Raw genomic sequence first — 21,878 nt, 5'->3', positions numbered from 1 at the left:
TGTGATCAGATTTTATAGACTCAAGCTTGCTCCTGTCTTATGTCCTTGTGGTAGCTATCTTTATTGCCTGGAATGCTCTTCCACCAGATCTTACTTGTTGCTTCTTGTCACCAGGCTAAAGCAAAATGGTATCTCCTCAAAGAGGACTTTCCTGACCACCTAATCAAAAGAAGCCCCTTTCCCCTGCCAACCTCACAATGCCACCATCTTTCCCTAACACATCTTCCTTTTTTGCTATCATAATAGCATTTATGACTAGTTAATTTTTTGTTCATGTGTTTATTGCTGTCTTTGCCATTGAAATGTAAGCTCCACAAGAACAGGGACTTTGTCTTGAGCAGCACTGTATCTTCTGTGCCTAGAAGAATGTCAAGCACATTTAGATATTCAATCAATGTTTGCTGAGGAAATGACTAATTACTCAGAATATAAATCTGAACCATTTTTGCTTTACATTTATTTATTACATACATTCTTAGTTCTTGTATCTAACCTTCATATCAACCTTTTTTTCCTTCCCTTCCTCCTTTCCTCTCCCTACCACCTTCTTTCAGCAAAAAGATTTTAGCTTATGTTATACACAGCAAATGAGTAATGGATATACATGGATATGGTTCCTTATAGTGACATAATACAAGTAATGTAATGCTCTTTCACCTTTGAGTTTTCAACATAATGTATTCTACATCATGGACCTTAGATATTTGTATCTATACTGTACAAAGCTACATATACAGACATACTGTAAATTTCTGCCTCTTGTATTTTCATACTATATTCATTTTTTAGTCACTGATTATAAAATATCATTTGTTCTTAGAAGTAAATCAGATTTTTAAATAATGTTCCTTTTTCTTGACCCTTACAATACCTTTTAAATAGCACATTGCCAACTTCCTGATCCTATTAGGTGGAATAAGAAGTCATAAAATATAACTGTTTAAATTTAAATGATAAATAAGCTGAAAGATTCTAAGAGAATCATCCAATCAACAATTGATAAATAACTTATTTCATCCCTAGACATAAAACTAAATTACAGTCTTCTTGCTTGTCTCTGTCTTAATTTCATAAACGTATTTTCTCCATCTGTGAATAAACCAAAATTAGAATCATTTTATGTCTCTCATTATGGGATTTTGTGATTTCTGTAACATTTCAGACTACTGAATTAAACAACCCAGCTGACTCGTAGAACTCCAACTTACAAATACAACAAAGTTGTATCTTAATTGAAGTAAATTTAATCAAATATTAATATAAATAAAATAAATTTAATCTATTTTAATTTAAATTAATATTTTACAATTTCTTATTTCCACGTGGTTATGTTCCTACGTATTTGTGTAGTATGTGATGACAAGACCTCAATGAAAATTTTGGGAAGTCAGTGCTCATTCGAAGAAGATCCATTTCTTTGGAATTGGATTATTTTATGATGCTTTTAGCGTCAGAGCATAGTCAAAAGCCAAATTTGATGGTCTCAATCCCGATATATTTTTCTTTGATTCCTTGCCCATCCTAGGTTATCATGTGTTTGAAAGTTTAAAAAAAAATCCCTTTTAAATGCTGCCAAATGAAACCATTTTTACATATTGTAATTTCTAATTTTATTTCTTACCTTAGGTAGAAGAAGGAATGCATCTTTTGATAACTGGTCCCAATGGTTGTGGGAAAAGTTCTCTCTTCAGAATTTTAAGTGGGCTCTGGCCTGTGTATGAAGGAATCCTATATAAACCACCTCCACAACATATGTTCTATATTCCACAAAGGTAGGTAAAGTTTTTTAAATCACAATGAACAATTTCCTTTTGCTTTTGAATTATCTTGATTCCTTAAACTCTTCTGTAGGTAATCTTTAAGCATGTTTTTATTGAGAGATACAATTAAGGAAATGAAAATTATCCTAAAAAGTTTTCTTACTGCTTTGATTATAATAGTTTCCAGGATAATAACAATTCTTTTCATTTTCACATCATTGTAATGAACACTCAAAGACTATAGATGTTAGTCTCAAGGAGTAACAGGCTAGTCCAAAGAGTAAGTATATTGCCTTAGATGTCAGATTATCTCTTCTCACAAAAAAATTAATAGTTCTTGGATAGTATACTAGTCTTTCCATCAAGCTGCATACATTCATATGTTCTAAAATTGTTCAATTATATTTTAAGAGCCTCTGTGAAATAATCTTTATCACAATTCTGTTATATAATTAATTAATGATTTGAAACTACCTTAATTAAAAATATTTTACTCTAATAATGAGTGTAAAAGTAAGCATAGAAATATTTAAAAGGAACATTTTTCTTCTGAAGTTTTTAACTATCTTCCTTCATAACAATTTACAGATGTCTAAACAGAAAGTTATACTTGAAAATTTGGAATATTTATTGTGGGTGACAGAAAATTAAATTTAAAGAAAATTAAAATTAAATTCATCTGACCCAGTAATTTTTCCATCTGTCATCACCCTGGGTTAGGTCGACATCACAAAAGTACTCCTACTGTGTTAGAGGACTATTCTGTGCAACCTAATAGAGCACCTATGCTGAAATTATATTACAAGAGCAAATATAAAAGTTACATCAAGTATGATGCTATCACATCTCTCTTCCTCTTTTTCCTTTGTCAGAAATTGTTTGTACAGTCCTGCCCACTGGACTAATTTTTAGATCATATATTGTAGTTATGCAGATGAGGCTTTGTGTGGCTTTTTCTTTAAAGTAAGATCTATCAGAGTAGTAGGAAGCTATCTGAAGTGTAGAAGGATGAAGAACTGTATTGGCAGTAAAAAAATATTGGATGTGAGCAGTGCTATGAATACTTATATTTAACACAAAATAGATAACATCTGTGACAGCAGAATCATTGTCTCTTTGTCTGTGCTTTAGAATCCTTTTGGGAAATGTTCTGGATCTGAAAACTAAATATTACTGCCAAAGTTTAAGTTTCAGACATTAATGCATTAAGTAGACCGATTTTAATTTCTTATTTAGGTTTTAAAGCATAAAATCATGAGGAAAATATTCTGTTACATCATAGAATCTACTCTTTTAATGCAAATAAAATTATATACATAAATTTTTTTATTTTTTGCTATTTTAGATTTCATTTATAATATAGATACAGTTCTTGAATATAGCTATACACTGAGCAATGAAAGACATTTCTCAGACATAAGAAAGTGCATAATCAGCAAAGTTATCCTTCAGAAATGAAGGAGAAATATTTTCCCAGACAAAAGCTGAGGGAATTCATGTTCATTAGAGCTGCCTTACAAGAAATTCTGAAAGGAGTTCTTCAAATTGAAATGAAAGGCTGCTAATTAGTAACAGGAAAACATATGAAAATGTACAACCCTGGTAAATGTAAATATATAGTCAAATTCATAATACTCTAATACTGTATTATGGTGGTGTGTTAACCATCTAACTCTTAGTATAAAGGTTAAAGGATGAGAGTATTAAAATAACTATAACTAGTACAATTTATTAATGAATACACAATATAAAAATTATGACATTAAAAACATAAAAGGGGGAGAGTAAAACTTGCAAGATGTTTTATATACGCCTCATAGGAACTAGAAAGCAAAAACCTAGAGTAGATTCACAATAGATAAAGAGAAGGAAATCAGAGCATACCACTACAGAAAATCACCAATTCACAAAGGAAGGCTACACGAGAGGAAGAAAGGAACAAGAGACAAAACAACCAGAAAACAGTAAGTTGGAATTAGTAAATCCTTACCTGTCAATAACTAGTCTAAATGTAAATATATTGACTTCTCCAACCAAAAGACATAGAATGGCTGGATGGATGAAAAAACAAGACCCAACTATATGCTGGCTATAAGAAGACACTCACTTCAGCTTTAAAGACACACATAGATTGAAAGTGAAGGGATGGAAAAAGTTATTCCATCTAAATGGAAACCAAAAGAGAGCAGGGATAGCTATACTTATATCAGAAAAATTAGATTTTAAGCCAAAATTGCTAAAAAGAGACAAAGAAGGTCATTATATAATGAAAATGGGGTCAATTCATCAAGAAGATATAACAGTTGTAATATATGTACACTCAACATCAGAGCATCTTAATATATTAAGCAAATACTAACAGATCTGAAGGGAGACAGACAGCAATAAATTAATAGTTAGGGACTTCAGTACCCCACTTTCAACAGTGGGTAGATCATCCAGACAGAAAATCAACAGGGAAATATTGGACTTGAACCAATATTTAGACCAAATGGACTTAGTAGACATATACAGACATTCCATCCAATGGCAGCAGAATACACTTCTTCTCAATCATGCATGGAACATTCTCTAGGAATATTATATGATAGGACACAAAATAAGTCTTAGCAAATTTAAGAAGATTGAAATCATACCAAGTATTTTTCCCATTATAACAACATGAAACTTGCAATCAATAACAGGAGGAAAGCTGAAAATTTTACGAATAGGTGGAAATTAAACAACACACTCTTGAGCAACCAGTGGATCAAAGAAGAAATCAAAAAAGAAATTAAAATATCTTGAAAGAAATGAAAATGGAAACACAATATATGAAAACCTATGTGATGTGGAAACAGCAGTTCTCAGAGGGATATTTATAGCAATAAGTTAAGAAGAAAAGAGATCTCAAGTAAACCTAACTTTACATCTCAAAGGAACTAGAAAAAGAAGAAAAAATAAAGTCCAAAGATTGCAGAAGGAAGGAAATAATAAAGAGAAGAGCAGAAATAAATGAAATAGAAACCAGAAAACCAATAGAAAAGATCGATAAAACTAAGAACTGATTATTTGTAAAGATAATATTGATGAGCCTTTAGCCTATCCCTGGGATGCAAAGATGGTTGAACATTGCAAATCAATAAATATGATACACCACATTAATAGAATGAAAAACAATTATCATATGATCATCTCAATAGATGCAGAAAAAGAATTGATGAAATGCAATATCCTTTCATAATATTAACTCTCAACAAACTGGATCTAGAAGGAACATACTTCAACATAATAATGGCCACATTTGACAAACTCAGAGTTAATATCACATTCAATGGTGAAAGAATGAAAGCTTTCCCTCTAAGATCAGGAACAAGACAAGGGTGCCCATCTGACCATTCTCATTCAACAAAGTACTGGAAATCTTAGATAGAGCAATCAGGCAAGACAAAGAAATAAATGCATTCAAACCAGAAGGGAAGAAGTAAAGTTGTCTTTGCAGATAATATGATCTTTCATGTAGAAAATCCTAAAGACTTCACCAAAAACATTTAGAACAAATCAATGAATTCAGTAAAGTTGAAGGATACAAAATCAACATACAGAAATCAATTGTGTTTCTATACACTAACAACAAACTATCTGAAAAGAAATAAGGAAAAACTATTCCATTTACAATAGCATCAAAAACAATAAAGTACTTAGGAATAAATTTAACCAAGGAAGTGAAAGATCTATACACTGAAAACTATAAGACTTTGAGGAAAGAAACTAAAGAAGACACAAACAATTGGAAGGATATCCCATACTCATGGATTGAAATAATTAATATTATTAAAATGTCCATACTGCACTAAGCCATCTATAGATTCAATGCAATTCCTATCAAAATTCCAATGGCATTTTCCACAGAAATAGAAAAAACGATCCTAAAATTTTTGTGGAAGTACAAAAGACCCTGAATAGTCAAAGCAATCATGAGAAAGAAGAACATGGTTGGAGGCATCACACTTCCTGTTTTCAAACTCTGTTACAAAGCTATAGTCATCAAAATAGTATGGTACTAGTATAAAAATAGACATAAACCAATGGAAGAGAATAGAGAGCCCAGAAATAAATGCCTGCATATGGTCAATTAATATCTGCCAAGAGAGTCAAGACTACTCAAGTATAATCTCTTCAATAAATGGTATTGGCAAAATTGGATAACCACATGCAGAAAAATGAAATTGGACTTCTTCTGTCTTACACCACTCACAAAACTGAACTTGAAATGGATTAAAGACTTAAATGTAAGACCAGAAACCATAAAACTCTTAAGGCATAGGAAAAACTCCTTGACATTGGTCTGGGCAATGATTTTTTGGATATGACACCAAAAGCACAAACAATAAAAGCAAAAATCAGCAGGTGGAACTACATCAAACTAAAAATCTTCTACACAGTGAAGGAAACCATCAACAAAATGAAAAGCCAACCAATGGAATGGGAGGAAATATTTGCAAGTCTTATATCTGATAAGAGGTCAATATCCACAATATATAAGGAGCTCATACAACTCAATAGGAAAACAAACAAACAAGCAAACAGTACAGTTTAAAAATGGGCAGAGGATCTTAATAGACATTTTTCCAAAGAAGATATACAGATTGTCCAACAGGTACATGAAGAGGTGCTCAACGTCACTAATCATCAGGGAAATGCAAGTCAAAACCACAATGAGGTATCACCTCACACCTGTCAGAGTGGTTAATCTCAAAAGATAAGAAATAACAGGTGTTGGCAAGGATGTAGAGAAAAGGGAACCCCTATGAACTCCTGGTGAGAATGTAAGTTGGTGGAGCCACTATGGAAAGCAGTATGGAGTTTCCTCAAAAAATTAAAAATAGAACTACTGTATGATCTAACCTCCCATGTTCATTGAGGCATGATTCACAATAGCCAAAATATGAAAACAACCTAAATGTCTGTCAACAGATGAATAGAAAGAGATGTGGAATGTATGTATACACAATGGAATATTCTTAAGCCATGAAAAAGGAAATCCTGACATTTGTGACAACATAAGTGAAATAAGTCTGACAGAGAAAGATAAATACTGTATTGATATCACCTATATGTGGAATCTAAAAAAGCTGAACTTGTAGAAACAGAGTAGAATGGTGGTTACCAGGAGCTGGAGAGTGGGGGGAATGGGGAGATGTTGGTCCAGAGTACAAACTTACAGTTAGAAGTTGAATAAGTTCAGGGAATTTAATACACACCATTGTGATTAGAGTTAATAACACATTATATACTGGTAGTTGTTAAGAGAGTAGACCAATGTTCTCACCACAAAAAAAAGTGGTAATTATGTGAGTAATATAAGTGTCAGGTAACAATACGGTGATAATTATTTTGCTATATGTAAGTATATCAAATCAACATGTTTATAACTTGAACTTACACCATGTTATATGTCAATTTTATCTCAGTAAACCTGGAAAAAATATCACTGAGCTGTACACTTAAGAATGGTTAATATGGTAAATTTTATTTTACATGTATTTTACCACAGTTTTTAAAAGTGGGAAAAAAAAGAAAAAAGAAGTGCAAAAATTCTAGTCTTTGCCCTCAGGAGACCTAACTATGTTATTTTGCAACAAACATAAATCACTAGGAAACTTTTTCTTAATTATGAAGTTTACTGTTGCCTAGGCAAAAGGTCAACTACACCTTAGTTAAGAAAAATAAGAATGAAAGTCTATTTTTTAAGGCTTAATTTTTTTAATAATTAATGTTAAAAGTCATTTTATCTTGATTATAAAGCTTCTAGAAACATGAAAATTTGTATTTGTTTAAAATCCTATAGGACCAATATCTTGCAAAAGAGCATAAAATTTATTTAAATGTATATGTAAACTAGGAAAGCCTAAATATAGTATTTACATCTAGTATTCTAAAAGCTATTGATTTTTTCAAAAAAGTTTAAAAATAATCTTATGTGTCTTTATGATTTAAAAGAAAGCTGCTACATAGATGGGAGGGGAGTTTGGGGGAGAATGGATACATGTATATGCATGGCTGAGTCGCTTTGCTGTGCACCTGAAACTATCACAACATTGTTGATTGGCTATACTCCAATATAAAATAAAAAGTTTAAAAAAAAAAAAAAGAAAGCTGCTACAACCTATTTCAAAATATTTGTCAGTAGATAATCTTAAACTTTTCTTTTTAGGATATTCTTATTAATGAATATTATCTAGTATCTTATTGCATTAATTTATAGCAATAGAATATAGGTTAAGTACTAGTTTGGCAGAAAAAAACCTGTAAATTAAATATAGAATTGAGTCTTATGTACCTACAGAATCAACTTCATAAGTCACAAACAGACCTTTATAATAATCCCCCTGTTTTCACTTTTCGTGACTGAAAGACTTCTTGGTAGAGGATCAATCTCTTTATGCAATGATCAAATGTAAATTAATTGTTATTTTTATGGGGAAAAAAGGAGTGGGTTTTGTTAAAGTGGATTTCTAATAATGTCATGTAGTGTACAGAAAAAAAAGTAAACCGAGGGAAAAAATGTTCTGATTAAGTATATTGGGACTGCTGATTTTTTTAATAATTTAAATAATAATGAAATTTTTAATAATAATGAAATTTTCAGAGAATTTGAAGAGCCGCTATGGGTCAGTTTCAAGTTGGGAAACCTGAATTCCTGAGAAATTGTGAAATCACCTCAATATTTCCCCAGTTAATATCTTCTGATACTTCAGCAATGTTAATAATGAGAACCAGATAAAATAAAATCTGGGCCTTGGTTCAAGAATACAAATAAAAAGTTATTTGGGATGGTAGATGGTAAAATTCTTAGTTTTGCTCAGATAGTTCTTAAACTATTTTGGCAATCTTAGGCTGTTTGAGACTGAATTTCCTGAGCAATGTGACTATACTCTTTAAACTGATAGTTGAAACTCATTGTTCCCTACTGTATTAGCCATCTGACCCTCAGGAAAATTCTTACACTTGAATACAGATCCTGAATTTCTTTTGTCAGTTCTTGGTGCACTTTGTCTTAACCACTTAAAGGTTGATTTATGATCTCCTGCTCTAGCTTTCACTAATCCACAAATGTATGGCTCATTAGTCATTTAGTAATTCCCTAGTACATCTCTGTCTTCAGCCATTAAAGACTCTGAAGCCCAATCATTTTTTCTTTTTTGGCTGCGTCTGGTCTTAGTTGTGGCGCGCGGGCTCTTTGCTGCTGTGCGCGGGCTACAGAGAGCATGAGCTCAGTAGTTGCAGCTTGCGGGCTTAGTTGTCCCGCGGCATGTGGGATTTTAATTCCCCGAACAGGGATCAAACTGGCGTCCCCTGCATTGCAAGATGGATTCTTAACCACTGGACCACCAGGGAATCCCTGAACCCCAATCTTTAATTTGTTTAGTTCACTTGCTAACAAAATACTATTGTATGCTAACACTTACCAAAATGGGAAATTGAAACATTTGGTGGGGCTTGGGGAAACAGAGCATGAAGGAGAGGAAGGGAAGTAGGGAAGAAGGAAAGAAAGAAGAAGGGGATGGAGGATGGAAGGGAGGGCAGGAAGCAAGACAGAAGATAATAGTTGTTTACTGACAAAAGGCAGCAAAATCTTGGGTTCCTTTGTGCTACTTTAAAAAAAAACTCTCCAGGGTATCAGTTGTATACATCACATATTTCTCCCCAGCAACGGTCTCCAGTTTGGCAACAGCCCACCATGTAATTCTGTTCCCAAAGCTCCTGCTGTCACTACCCTTTCTTGGTAGAAATATCTAGGGACAGAAATTTTAACCATGATCTTCTTACTACTGTAAACTTTATGCCCAAATACTTACACTAAGGCCAACAGATCTAAAATAGATTCAGACTTCCCACAAATTTGCATGAAAAGATAATTTGTACACATTTCTGCCCATACTTGACTTTGAAGTTTGAGAAGTAAAAGGTTAAGAAAGTGAAAGGATTATAAGGATTGAATTAAATTTGACTAAACATTTTTTAAAACAAAGAAAAAAATAAAAGAAAAAAATGGGGGTAGAATAGTAGGGATATTGTATTTCATATCTTGTGAAAATTACTGTACTTTATTCTTTGTCAATGCTCTACTCTTTTTTTTTTAAATCAGTGTTTATTAATGCCCTGCTAGAAGATGCTTTAGAGGATAGTGAATAAATAAAGACACAGTCACTCTCAATGTGTGTTTGTGTCTAATTTGGTTATAAACAAAAACATGCAACTATGTCCTATAAAACCCAGAATAAATGCCTCAAGAAAGATAAGAAATGCTATAGAAATATTCAAAATGAGAAAAAATATTGTAGAACAGCATGTCACTTGACCTGGGTTTTGAAAGTTAGAATTTTAACAATTGTCATAAATTGGATGTTTCTCAAATGTCTAAGTAGAGCAGAAATGCCACCGATTCAAGTAAGCATGAGTCTTCTGTTTTTGTTTTTTGGATACTTCCTTCTAAGCAGGGCTGTTCTATCCACCCTCCTTCTAATACACCAAGCTGAGAAGGGCAATTATTTATTATTAATATTATGTCATTGGTACATACTGAAGGTAATAGCATCCATCCCCTAGGTCCTTAATCATTGCTAAGATGTTCTTTCAGCTGAAGTTCTTTGAATTACTTTTTAAAGTTCTGTAGTGCTTTGGGGGTCTGCCCTTTCCCTAGTATCCACCTAAGAAGCTCGTCTCCTCTTTTTGAATAAATGACATAGTCTTAACAGGTTAAATTTTAGTCTGTTAGTGCTTCTTGAAAAACATAGCAAAAGAAGACAGTAACTTGTTTCTACAACACTCATTTTTTTTTGGGTCAGAAGATATTCTGAAATTATAAATAACATATTATTTATCAGCTCAGTATTTATTTACTAACTGCTTCATTCACAAGGTAGTATATTCAACTATCATGTTACTGAATCTTCTAGACTAAATGTAAATGCTGCTTAATAGATAAAGTAGTTATGAATCACAGTTTTAAATAAAATACAACATTAAAATCCTAAATTTGGTTGTACACAGGAATAATAGCATGACTAATTAGATTGTACAGAGAATTAAATATAGATAATATTACTTCTATCTTTTAACATATGAACAGTACCTATTGATTACTCTCTGCATGTCATGCTAAATAGATTATTTTAAATGATTAAATTTGAGTTCAAAGGGATTATAAACTTTAATACTTAGAGTTGCACACCAGTTTAAAGCCAGGGTCAGAGTTCACCAAATCTTTGGGTACAAATCCTCTGTATTCACTGCCTCTTATTGCAGGTTAATAAAATAATCTTATTAAAAATATATACCTCAGGCAGAAAAAAAAAGCCCTACTGTTTGACCTTAAAATATTTTCTCAGACAGTCTTAATTAATCTTAATTAATAAAATAAAAGATTCTCTAACACTGTCCCAAATTTATGGGGAATAACAAACTATCATTCTTTTATAGTTTGCATTCACTTCCAAAAATTTCTATATTCTTCAACTGTTTCTCTTAGAAGAGCTTATGACATGAAATCTCATCTTTTAGAAGTGCCAACACGTAATCCATTGTTTTCTTTGATGGCATTTCCACACATCCCTTTAATGATATAGGTTATGTGTTTCTTAAATAAGGTGAATTAATATTGATTTTTATTTTGACAATCTTATGACCTCTTGAGATAATTGGTGGATCCTAGGGCATCTTGAGCAAGGGCTGAGCATCTCTGGTCTATTACTACTAACACAAGCAATTACTATGTATTAGTCACTGCTTACATATATTACATGTTTCTGATTTATCTGTATGACAACCCATAAAGTTGGTGTTAGTATCCCTATTTTATAGATGAGAAAACTTAGAGAGGTTGAAGTCATTCCACTGATAAATTTTGGAGCCAGCATTTGAACTTTGGTGTGTCTGAGTCTAAAGTCACTTTGTCTTGCTTACTGCTAGCAGCAGGGTACATGTTTCTGAAAAATTACTACTCTCCTGCCTGCCCTTGAAAGTGAGTATCACCAGTTAAGGTTGTTTGCTTGGTATGCTGAATCTGTACTAATATCAAGCTATTGTTTGGAAGCAGAGATCCTTATAATGCTTGGGGTACAGGGCAATCCAAGCCAATTTTAGCATAAAGTTTTGCACAGTTACTTGGCTGTCATTCATTTATGTTAATGTGAAAGAAGCTATATTCTTGTGTAAAAGTGAAATTCATTTAAATTAAACTATGTTCAAATCACTTTCAAATTAGAATATGTTCTCTGTTCTTTCCTATTCTTCTAAAATCCATTTCGCTATAAAATATAAAATAATCTCTCAAAAATATACCCGTAGTTTTAAATCAGACTTCTTGAAGAAAAGTAAAATAAGCAAATCTTAATTTTCATGATGCATTATGGCATAAAAAATTATTATTTACCCTTTAAGTTGTCAAAAGAAGAGATTATCTTTCGCAACAAAGACTGTGTTTTGCGTTAGGAAGTTCAGCAGAATGGACAGAATACTTAAATAACACTAGTAACAGCAGCATTGCCACAACTGTACTGCCTGCTAAGACATGCCTGTGTCAAATAAGTTCTGTAGATATTTTAAAATATGAACTTTCTTTTGAATTGTTTCTTTATGAATGCCTTCCAAATCCAGGATTTCCTCTTTGGAGGGATAAGAGAACTTTGTTATATAACAGCATTGTTTAATCCACACATTTAAAACTAGATAATGCCTATTAAGGAACCAGAAAGCACATGAGACCAGAAAGGAGGTTAGAAGACCTAATTTGCCTCCTTTCTCCATGGAAGAGAGGGTGCCCTCATAGTCAGTAAAGAATTTTTGGTGTGATCCTTACTTTTCTTCTTTTTGCCTAAGATCTCAGATTAAAAAATGAGGGTGTGATCTGGAAAAGGACATACATAAGAATATGGGGTCGTGCTACTTTAGATATCTTGATGACTGTTTTCTATTGAGTCTCTAGCTTTCGGACTTTTTGATTCTTTTGATGAATCTCTAGGTGCCAAAACAAGATAGGGAGAGCCTCTGAAGGACAAGGAGTATATTTACTTAAGTAAGATGCAGGCTAGCCTGAGTGGAATGTTGGTCTGAAAGGGCACTGTAGTAAAGGAAAAATGTAATATGGCTTAATCCAGGCATACTCATGGAGCCCCATACCTAAAAGGTTATACATACACTGATCTTGTTGCCCCCAAATTAGACAAATCTGAACTTGAGGAGAGGGAGTTGTCACTGGAACAGATTTTGCCCTTTTTGAGTCACTGTTGAATAAATCTTTATAGAATATAAGCTAGAAAGGGCATGTCTCTGTATAGCACTCTGTACAGCACTGGGGGGTATTCTACTAAGTCTGTAGTATACCTATTGGCATATTGTAACTGTGCAATGAATGTCTGATGAATGATTTAATAAATGAGTGAATGAACATCTCCACTGATTTGGTTTCTACTGCCAAATTGGTCTGGCTTCTTATACTAATTAGGAAGCAAACTATTTTCTTGCTTGCACTAGATATGTCACAAAATCTTCTTTGTGATGGCAATAAATATTTGTCACTTAACATATCTTTTTTAAAAGAAACTATTTGAGCCATGAATAAGGCTCAGTAGTATTGCTATAGCTAATTCACTTCTATTCCTTTGCTTTCTGACTATTAGGTTCAAATCAAGTAAACTTTGCATAAATATCTTTGGGCAATTGGCTCAGAATGACCAACTATACATTTTAGTACCTCCTGTGTATTAATTGGTACAGTTCAGTTTTTAAAAATCTCTAAAAGATCTATAAATATAAAAACGATTTCCTGTAGCTTTTTATTTTTTGCTTTAATTTTTATTTATCGCTTGGAAAAATGTTAAGGATGCATTTTTTTCATATTTAACTCTTTTATAGGCTAATTGATAAAAATGATAATGGAAAAAATCTTCCTTTGCATATAAAAGTTTTCATTATTTTATGAGTCAATTATTAGGTTAAACCAAATAGAATTGCAATTTTTGTAGGTCAAAAGGTCAAATATCAGGAATTTCATACAGTAATCTACTATAATGATAAATACAACAAAGTTGACTTTTAAAAAGTTTGCATTCTTCCCAGTTTGGGAGTACTTTGATTATTACACTAACAGTATTTTTATTACTACTTGGAAATAAACACAGTCCCTGCTCTTAAAAGGCTGTGCACATATCTCCTTTGGTACCTAGAAATATCCTATCTTAGAAATGTAATTTCAGTAATGGTAAGGATATCTTTTCAGTTGGGAATTTCTTCTTTTTTGCTACATATTTATTTTAAGACTATTATGAATGACTTACACATTGAGGACTCAAATCTAGTTGTTGCTGTTCATGAAAAAATTCTGATGACATGATTGGTTCCAGAATGTACATTTACATAAATTATGAATAGCTAGATTTTATGGCTTTCAGATTGCTAACTTATTACTATGGTAACACAGCAATACTTAGCTGTACCTTATTCTTTTTTTTTTTTTAAAACATCTTTATTGAAGTATAATTGCTTTACAATGGTGTGTTAGTTTCTGCTTTAAAACAAAGTGAATCAGTTATACATATACATATGTTCCCATATCTCTTCCCTCTTGCATCTCCCTCCCTCCCACCCTCCCTATCCCACACCTCTAGGTGGTCACAAAGCACCGAGCTGATCTCCCTGCTATGCGGCTGCTTCCCACTAGCTATCTATTTTACATTTGGTAGTGTATATATGTCCATGACACTCTCTCACCCTGTCACATCTCACCCCTTCCCCTCCCCATATCCTCAAGTCCATTCTTTAGTAGGTCTGTGTCTTTCTTCCCATCTTGCCACTAGGTTCTTCATGACCTTTTTTTTTTTTTCCTTAGATTCCATATATGTGTTAGCATACTGTATTTGTTTTTCGCTTTCTGACTTACTTCACTCTGTATGACAGACTCTAACTCCATCCACCTCATTACAGATACCTCCATTTCATTTCTTTTTATGGCTGAATAATATTCCATTGTATATATGTGCCACATCTTCTTTATCCATTCATCCAATGATGGACACTTTGGTTGCTTCCATTTCCTGGCTATTGTAAATAGAGCTGCAATGAACATTTTGGTACATGACTCTGTTTGAATTATGGTTTTCTCAGTGTATATGCCCAGTAGTGGGATTGCTGGGTTGTATGGTAGTTCTATTTGTAGTTTTTTAAGGAACCTCCATACTGTACTCCATAGTGGCTGTATCAATTTACATTCCCACCCACAGTGCAAGAGGGTTCCCTTTTCTCCACACCCTCTCCAGCATTTATTGTTTCTAGATTTTTTGATGATGGCCATTCTGACTGGTGTGAGATGATACCTCATTGTAGTTTTGATTTGCATTTCTCTAATGATTAAGGATGTTGAGCATTCTTTCATGTGTCTGTTGGCCATCTGTATATCTTCGTTGGAGAAATTTCTATTTAGGTCTTCTGCCCATTTTTGGATAGGGTTGTTTGTTTTTTTGTTATTGAGCTGCATGAGCTGCTTGTAAATCTTGGGGATTAATCCTTTTCAGTTGCTTCATTTGCAAATATTTTCTCCCATTCTGAGGGTTCTCTTTTGGTCTTGTTTATGGTTTCCTTTGCTGTGCAAAAGCTTTTAAGTTTCATTAGGTTCCATTTGTTTATTTGTGTTTTTATTTCCATTTTTCTAGGAGCTGGGTAAAAAAGGATCTTGCTGCGATTTATGTCATATAGTGTTCTGCCTATGTTTTCCTCTAAGAGTTTGATAGTGTCTGGCTTTACTCTTAGGTCTTTAATCCATTTTGAGTTTATTTTTGTGTATGCTGTCAGGCAGTGTTCTAATTTCATACTTCTACATGTACCTGTCCAATTTTCCCAGCACCACTTATTGAAGAGACTGTCTTTTCTCCACTGTATATGCTTGCCTCCTTTATCAAAGATAAGGTGACCATATGTGCATGGGTTTATCTCTGTGCTTTCTATCCTGTTCCATTGATCTATATTTCTGTTTTTGTGCCAGTACCAAACTGTCTTGATTACTGTAGCTTGTAATATAGTCTGAAGTCAGGGAGCCTGATTCCTCCAGCTCCATTTTTTGTTCTCAAGATTGCTTTGGCTATTCGGGGTCTTTTGTGTCTCCATACAAATTGTGAAATTTTTTGTTCTAGTTCTGTGAAAAATGCCTGTGGTAGTTTGATAGGGATTGCATTGAATCTGTAGGTTGCTTTGGGTAGTAGAGTCATTTTCACAATGTTGATTCTTCCAATCCAAGAACATGGTATATCTCTCCATCTATTTGTATCATCTTTAATTTCTTTCATCAGTGTCTTATAATTTTCTGCATACAGGTCTTTTGTCTCCTTAGGTAGGTTTATTCCTAGATATTTTATTCTTTTTGTTGCAATGGTAAACGGGAGTGTTTTCTTAATTTCACTTTCAGATTTTTCATCATTAGTATATAGGAATGCAAGAGATTTCTGTGCATTAATTTTGTATCCTGCTACTTTATCAAATTCATTGATTAGCTCTAGTAGTTTTCTGGTGGCAGTTTTAGGATTCTCTATGTATAGTATCATGTCATCTGCAAAGAGTGACAGCTTTACTTCTTCTTTTCCGATTTGGATTCCTTTTATTTCTTTGTCTTCTCTGATTGTTGTGGCTAACACTTCCAAAACTATGTTGAATAATAGTGGTGAGAGTGGGCAACCTTGTCTTGTTCCTGATCTTAGAGGAAATGGTTTCAGTTTTTCACCATTGAGGACAATGTTGGCTGTGGGTTTGTCATATATGGCCTTTATTATGTTGAGGAAAGTTCCTTCTATGCCTACTTTCTACAGGGCTTTTATCATAAATGGGTGTTGAATTTTGTCAAAAGCTTTCTCTGCATCTATTGAGATGATCATATGGTTTTTCTCCTTCAATTTGTTAATATGATGTATCACGTTGATTGATTTGCGTATATTGAAGAATCCTTGCATTCCTGGAATAAACCCCACTTGATCATGGCGTATAATCCTTTTAATGTGCTGTTGGATTCTGATTGCTAGTAATTTGTTGAGGATTTTTGCATCTATGTTCATCAGTGATATTGGCCTGTAGTTTTCTTTCTTTGTGATATCTTTGTCTGGTTTTGGTTTCAGGGTGATGGTGGCCTCGTAGAATGAGTTGGGGAGTGTTCCTCCCTCTGCAATATTTTGGAAGAGTTTGAGAAGGATAGGTGTTAGCTCTTCTCTAAATGTTTGATAGAATTCGCCAGTGAAGCCATCTGGTCCTGGGCTTTTGTTTGTTGGAAGATTTTTAATCACAGTTTCAATTTCAGTGCTTGTGATTGTTCTGTTCATATTTTCTATTTCTTCCTGGTTCAGTCTCGGTAGGTTGTGCATTTCTACGAATCTGTCCATTTCTTCCAAGTTTTCCATTTTATTAGCATAGAGTTGCTTGTAGTAATCTCTCATGATCGTTTGTATTTCTGCAGTGTCAGTAGTTACTTCTCCTTTTTCATTTCTAACTCTATTGATTTGAGTCTTCTCCCTTTTTCTCTTGATGAGTGTGGCTAATGGTTTATCAATTTTGTTTACCTTCTCGAAGAACCAGCTTTTAGTTTCATTGATTTTTGCTATTGTTTCCTTCATTTCTTTTTCATTTATTTCTGATCTGATCTTTATGATTTCTTTCCTTCTGCTAGCTTTGGGGTTTTTTTGCTCTTCTTTCTCTAATTGCTTTAGGTGCAAGGTTAGGTTGTTTATTCGAGATGTTTCCTGTTTCTTGATGTAGGCTTGTATTGCTATAAACTTCCCTCTTAGAACTGCTTTTGCTGCATCCCATAGGTTTTGGGTCATCGTGTCTCCATTGTCATTTGTTTCTAGGTACTTTTTGATTTCTCCTTTGATTTCTTCAGTGATCACTTCGTTTTTAAGTAGTGTATTGTGTAGCCTCCATGTGTTTGTATTTTTTACAGATCTTTTCCTGTAATTGATATCTAGTCTCATAGCATTGTGGTCAGAAAAGATACTTGATACGATTTCAATTTTCTTAAATTTACCAAGGCTTGATTTGTGACCCAAGATATGATCTATCCTGGAGAATGTTCCATGAGCACTTGAGAAAAATGTGTATTCTGTTGTTTTTGGGTGGAATGTCCTATAAATATCAATTAAGTCCATCTTCTTTAATGTATCGTTTAAAGCTTGTGTTTCCTTATTTATTTTCATTTTGGATGATCTGTCCATTGGTGAAAGTGGGATGTTAAAGTCCCCTACTATGATTGTGTTCCTTTCGATTTCCCCTTTTATGGCTGTTAGTATTTGCCTTATGTATTGAGGTGCTCCTATGTTGGGTGCATAAATATTTACAATTGTTATACCTTCCTCTTGGATCGATCCCTTGATCATTATATAGTGTCCTTCTTTGTCTCTTGTAATATTCTTTATTTTAAAGTCTATTTTGTCTTATATGAGAATTGCTACTCCAGCTTTCTTTTGATTTCCATTTGCATGGAATATCTTTTTCCATCCCCTCACTTTCAGTCTGTATGTGTCTCTAGGTCTGAAGTGGGTCTCTTGTAGACAGCATATATATGGGTCTTGTTTTTGTATCCATTCAGCCAGTCTGTGTCTTTTGGTGGGAGCATTTAATCCATTTACATTCAAGGTAATTATTGATATGTATGTTCCTATTCCCATTTTCTTAAATGTTTTGTGTTTGTTATTGTAGGTGTTTTCCTTCTCTTGTGTTTCTTGCCTAAAGTAGTTCCTTTAGCGTTTGTTGTAAAGCTGGTTTGGTGGTGCTGAACTCTCTCAGCTTTTGCTTGTCTGTAAAGGTTTTAATTTCTCCATCAAATCTGAATGAGATCCTTGCTGGGTAGAGTAACCTTGGTTGTAGGTTTTTCTCCTTCATGACTTTAAGTATATCCTGCCACTCCCTTCTGGCTTGCAGAGTTTCTGCTGAAAGATCAGCTATTAACCTTATGGGGATTCCCTTGTGTGTTATTTGTTGTTTTACGCTTGCTGCTTTTAATATGTTTTCTTTATATTTAATTTTCGATAGTTTGATTAATATGTGTCTTGGCGTGTTTCTCCTTGGATTTATCCTGTATGGGTCTCTCTTTCCTTCCAGGACTTGATTAACTATTTCCTTTCACATATTAGGGAAGTTTTCAACTATAATCTCTTCAAATATTTTCTCAGTCCCTTTCTTTTTCTCTTCTTCTTCTGGGACCCCTATAATTCGAATGTTGGTGTGTTTAATGTTGTCCCGGAGGTCTCTGAGACTGTCCTCAGTTCTTTTCATTCTTTTTTCTTTATTCTGCTCTGCAGTAGTTATTTCCACTATTTTATCTTCCAGGTCACTTATCCGTTCTTCTGCCTCACTTATTCTGCTATTGATCCCGTCTAGAGTATTTTTGATTACATTTATTGTGTTTTTCATCGTTGCTTGGTTCCTCTTTAGTTCTTCTACATCCTTGTTAAATGTTTCTTGCATTTTGTCTATTCTATTTCCAAGATTTTGGATCATCTTTACTATCATTATTCTGAATTCTTTTTCAGGTAGACTGCCTATTTCCTCTTCATTTGTTAGGTCTGGTGTGTTTTGACCCTGCTCCTTCACCTGCTGTGTGCTTTTTTGTCGTCTCATTTTGCTTATCTTACTGTGTTTGTGGTCTCCTTTTCACAGGCTGCAGGTTCGTAGTTCCCGTTATTTTGGTATCTGTCCCCAGTGGCTAAGGTTGGTTCAGTGGGTTGTGTACACTTCCTAGTGGAGGGGACTAGTGCCTGTGTTCTGGTGGATGAGGTTGGATCTTGTCTTTCTGGTGGGCACGTCCACGTCTGGTGGTGTGTTTTGGGGTGTCTGTGGCCTTATTATGATTTTAGGCAGCCTCTCTGCTAATGGATGGGGCTGTGTTCCTGTCTTGCTAGTTGTTTGGCATGTGGTGTCCAGCACTGTAGCTTGCTGGTCGTTGAGTGAAGCTGGGTCTTGATGTTGAGATGGAGATCTCTGAGAGATTTTCGCCGTTTCGTATTACGTGGAGCTGGGAGGTCTCTTGTGGACCAGTGTCCTGAAGTTGGCTCTCCCACCTCAGAGGCACAGCCCTGATGCCTGGCTGGAGCACCAAGAGCCTTTCATCCACACAGCTCAGAATATAAGGGAGAAAAAAATAGAAAGAAGGAAGAGGATAAAATAAAATAAAATAAAGCTATTGTAATAAAAAATAAGAAAAAAAATTATTAAGAGTAAATGTATTCAGAAAAAAATTGTTTTTAATTTTTAAAAAAAGATTTATTAATTTTTTATAATAAAAAATAAAAAAATTATTAAGAAAGAAATTTATTAAGAAAAAAATTTTTTTAATTTTTTAAAATAAAAAATATTTAAAAACTTACTAAAAATTATTTGTAATTTCTAAAAATAGAAAATAAGGAAAAATTATTAAGAAAACATTTATTAGGAAAAAAAATGTTTTTAAGTAAAAACAAACAAACAAACAAGAACAACGGATGGACCTAACCCTAGGACTAATGGTGAAAGCAAAGCTATACAGACAAAATCTCACCCAGAAGCATACACATATACACTCACAAAAAAAGGAAAAGGGGAAAAATTAATATATCCTGCTCCCAAAGTCCACCTCTTGAATTTGGGATGATTCGTTGTCTATTCTGGTATTCAACAGATGCAGGCACATCAAGTTGTTTGTGGAGCTTTAATCCGCTGCTTCTGAGGCTGCTGCGAGAGATTTCCCTTTCTCTTCTTTGTTCATACAGCTCCCGGGGTTCAGGTTTGGATTTGGACCCGCCTCTGCATGTAGGTCGCCTGAGGGCATCCGTTCCCCGCCCAGACAGAACGGGGTTAAAGGAGCAGCTGTTTCGGGGGCTCTGGCTCATTCAGGCCGGGGGCAGTGAGGGGTACGGATGCGGGACGAGCCTGCGGCGGCAGAGGCCGGCGTGACGTTGCCGCAGCCTGAGGCGCGCCGTGCGTTCTCCCGGGGAAGTTGTCCCTGGATCACGGGACCCTGGGAGTGGCGGGCTGCACTGGCTCCCGGGAGGGGAGGTGTGGAGAGTGACCTGTGCTCGCACACAGGCTTCTTGGTGGCGGCAGCAGCAGCCTTAGTGTCTCCTGCCCGTCTCTGGGGTACGTGCTGATAACCGTGGCTCGCGCCTGTCTCTGGGGTCCGCACTGTTAGCCGCGGCTCATGCCCATCTCTGGAGTTCGTTTAGGCGGTGCTCAGAATCCCCTCTCCTTGCGCGCCGTGAAACAAAGAGGCAAGAAAAAGTCTCTTGCCTCTTGGCGGCAGCAGACTTTTTCTCGGGCTCCGTCCCGGCTAGCTATGGTGTGCTAACCCCTTCAGGCTGTGTTCATGCCGCCAGCCCCAGTCCTCTCCCTGAGATCCGACGAAAGCCGGAGCCTCGGCTCCCAGCCCCCGCCCACCCTGACGGGTGAGCAGACAAGCCTCTCGGGCTGGTGAGTGCTGCTCGGCGCCAAGCCTCTGTGCGGGAATCTCTCCATTTTTCCTTCTGCGCCCCTGTTGCTGTGGGATCTGCGCTGATAGCCGCGGCTCGCGCCCGCCTCTGGGGTCCGTGCTGATAGCCGTGGCTTACGCCCGTCTCTGGAGTTCGTTAAGGCGGCGCTCTGAATCCCCTCTCCTTGTGCACCGCAAAACAAAGAGGCAAGAAAAAGTCTCTTGCCTCTTCAGCGGCTGCAGACTTTTCCCGGACTCTCTCCTGGCTAGCACCGAAGCCCGAGCCTCAGCTCCCAGCCCCCGCCCGCCCCGGCGGCTGAGCAGACAAGCCTCTTGGGCTGGCGAGTGCTACTCAGCACTGATCCTCCGCGCGGGAATCTCTTCGCTTTGCCCTCCGCACCCCTGTGGCTGCGCTCTCCTCCGTGGCTCCGAAGCTTCCCCCCCTCTGCCACCCGCAGTCTCTGCCCACGAAGTGGCTTCCTAGTGTGTGGAAACCTTTCCTCCTTCACAGCTCCCTCCCACTGGTGCATGTCCCGTCCCTATTCTTTTGTCTCTGTTATTTCTTTTTTCTTTTGCCCTACCCAAGTACATGGGGATTTTCTTGCCTTTTGGGAGGTCTGACGTCTTCTGCCAGTGTTCAGTGGGTGTTCTGTAGGAGCAGT

General features: G+C 35.4%; 1 protein-coding gene across 1 annotated transcript in view; it reads left to right on the top strand.

Moving 5' to 3' along the window:
- ABCD2 (ATP binding cassette subfamily D member 2) overlaps positions 1-21,878 on the top strand; it is an 87,917-nt gene that overhangs the window by 21,522 nt on the left and 44,517 nt on the right. The window contains exon 6 of the mRNA XM_036866363.1: positions 1,627-1,772. Coding sequence (XP_036722258.1) covers positions 1,627-1,772 — 146 coding nt within the window. The remainder of the gene's footprint in view (positions 1-1,626; positions 1,773-21,878) is intronic.

The sequence above is a fragment of the Balaenoptera musculus genome, chromosome 10 (assembly GCF_009873245.2).
Source record: "Balaenoptera musculus isolate JJ_BM4_2016_0621 chromosome 10, mBalMus1.pri.v3, whole genome shotgun sequence".
In the NCBI taxonomy this organism is placed as follows: Eukaryota; Metazoa; Chordata; class Mammalia; order Artiodactyla; family Balaenopteridae; genus Balaenoptera; species Balaenoptera musculus.
Note: the sequence above shows the minus strand (reverse complement) of the source record. Positions and strands in the feature narration are given on the sequence as shown.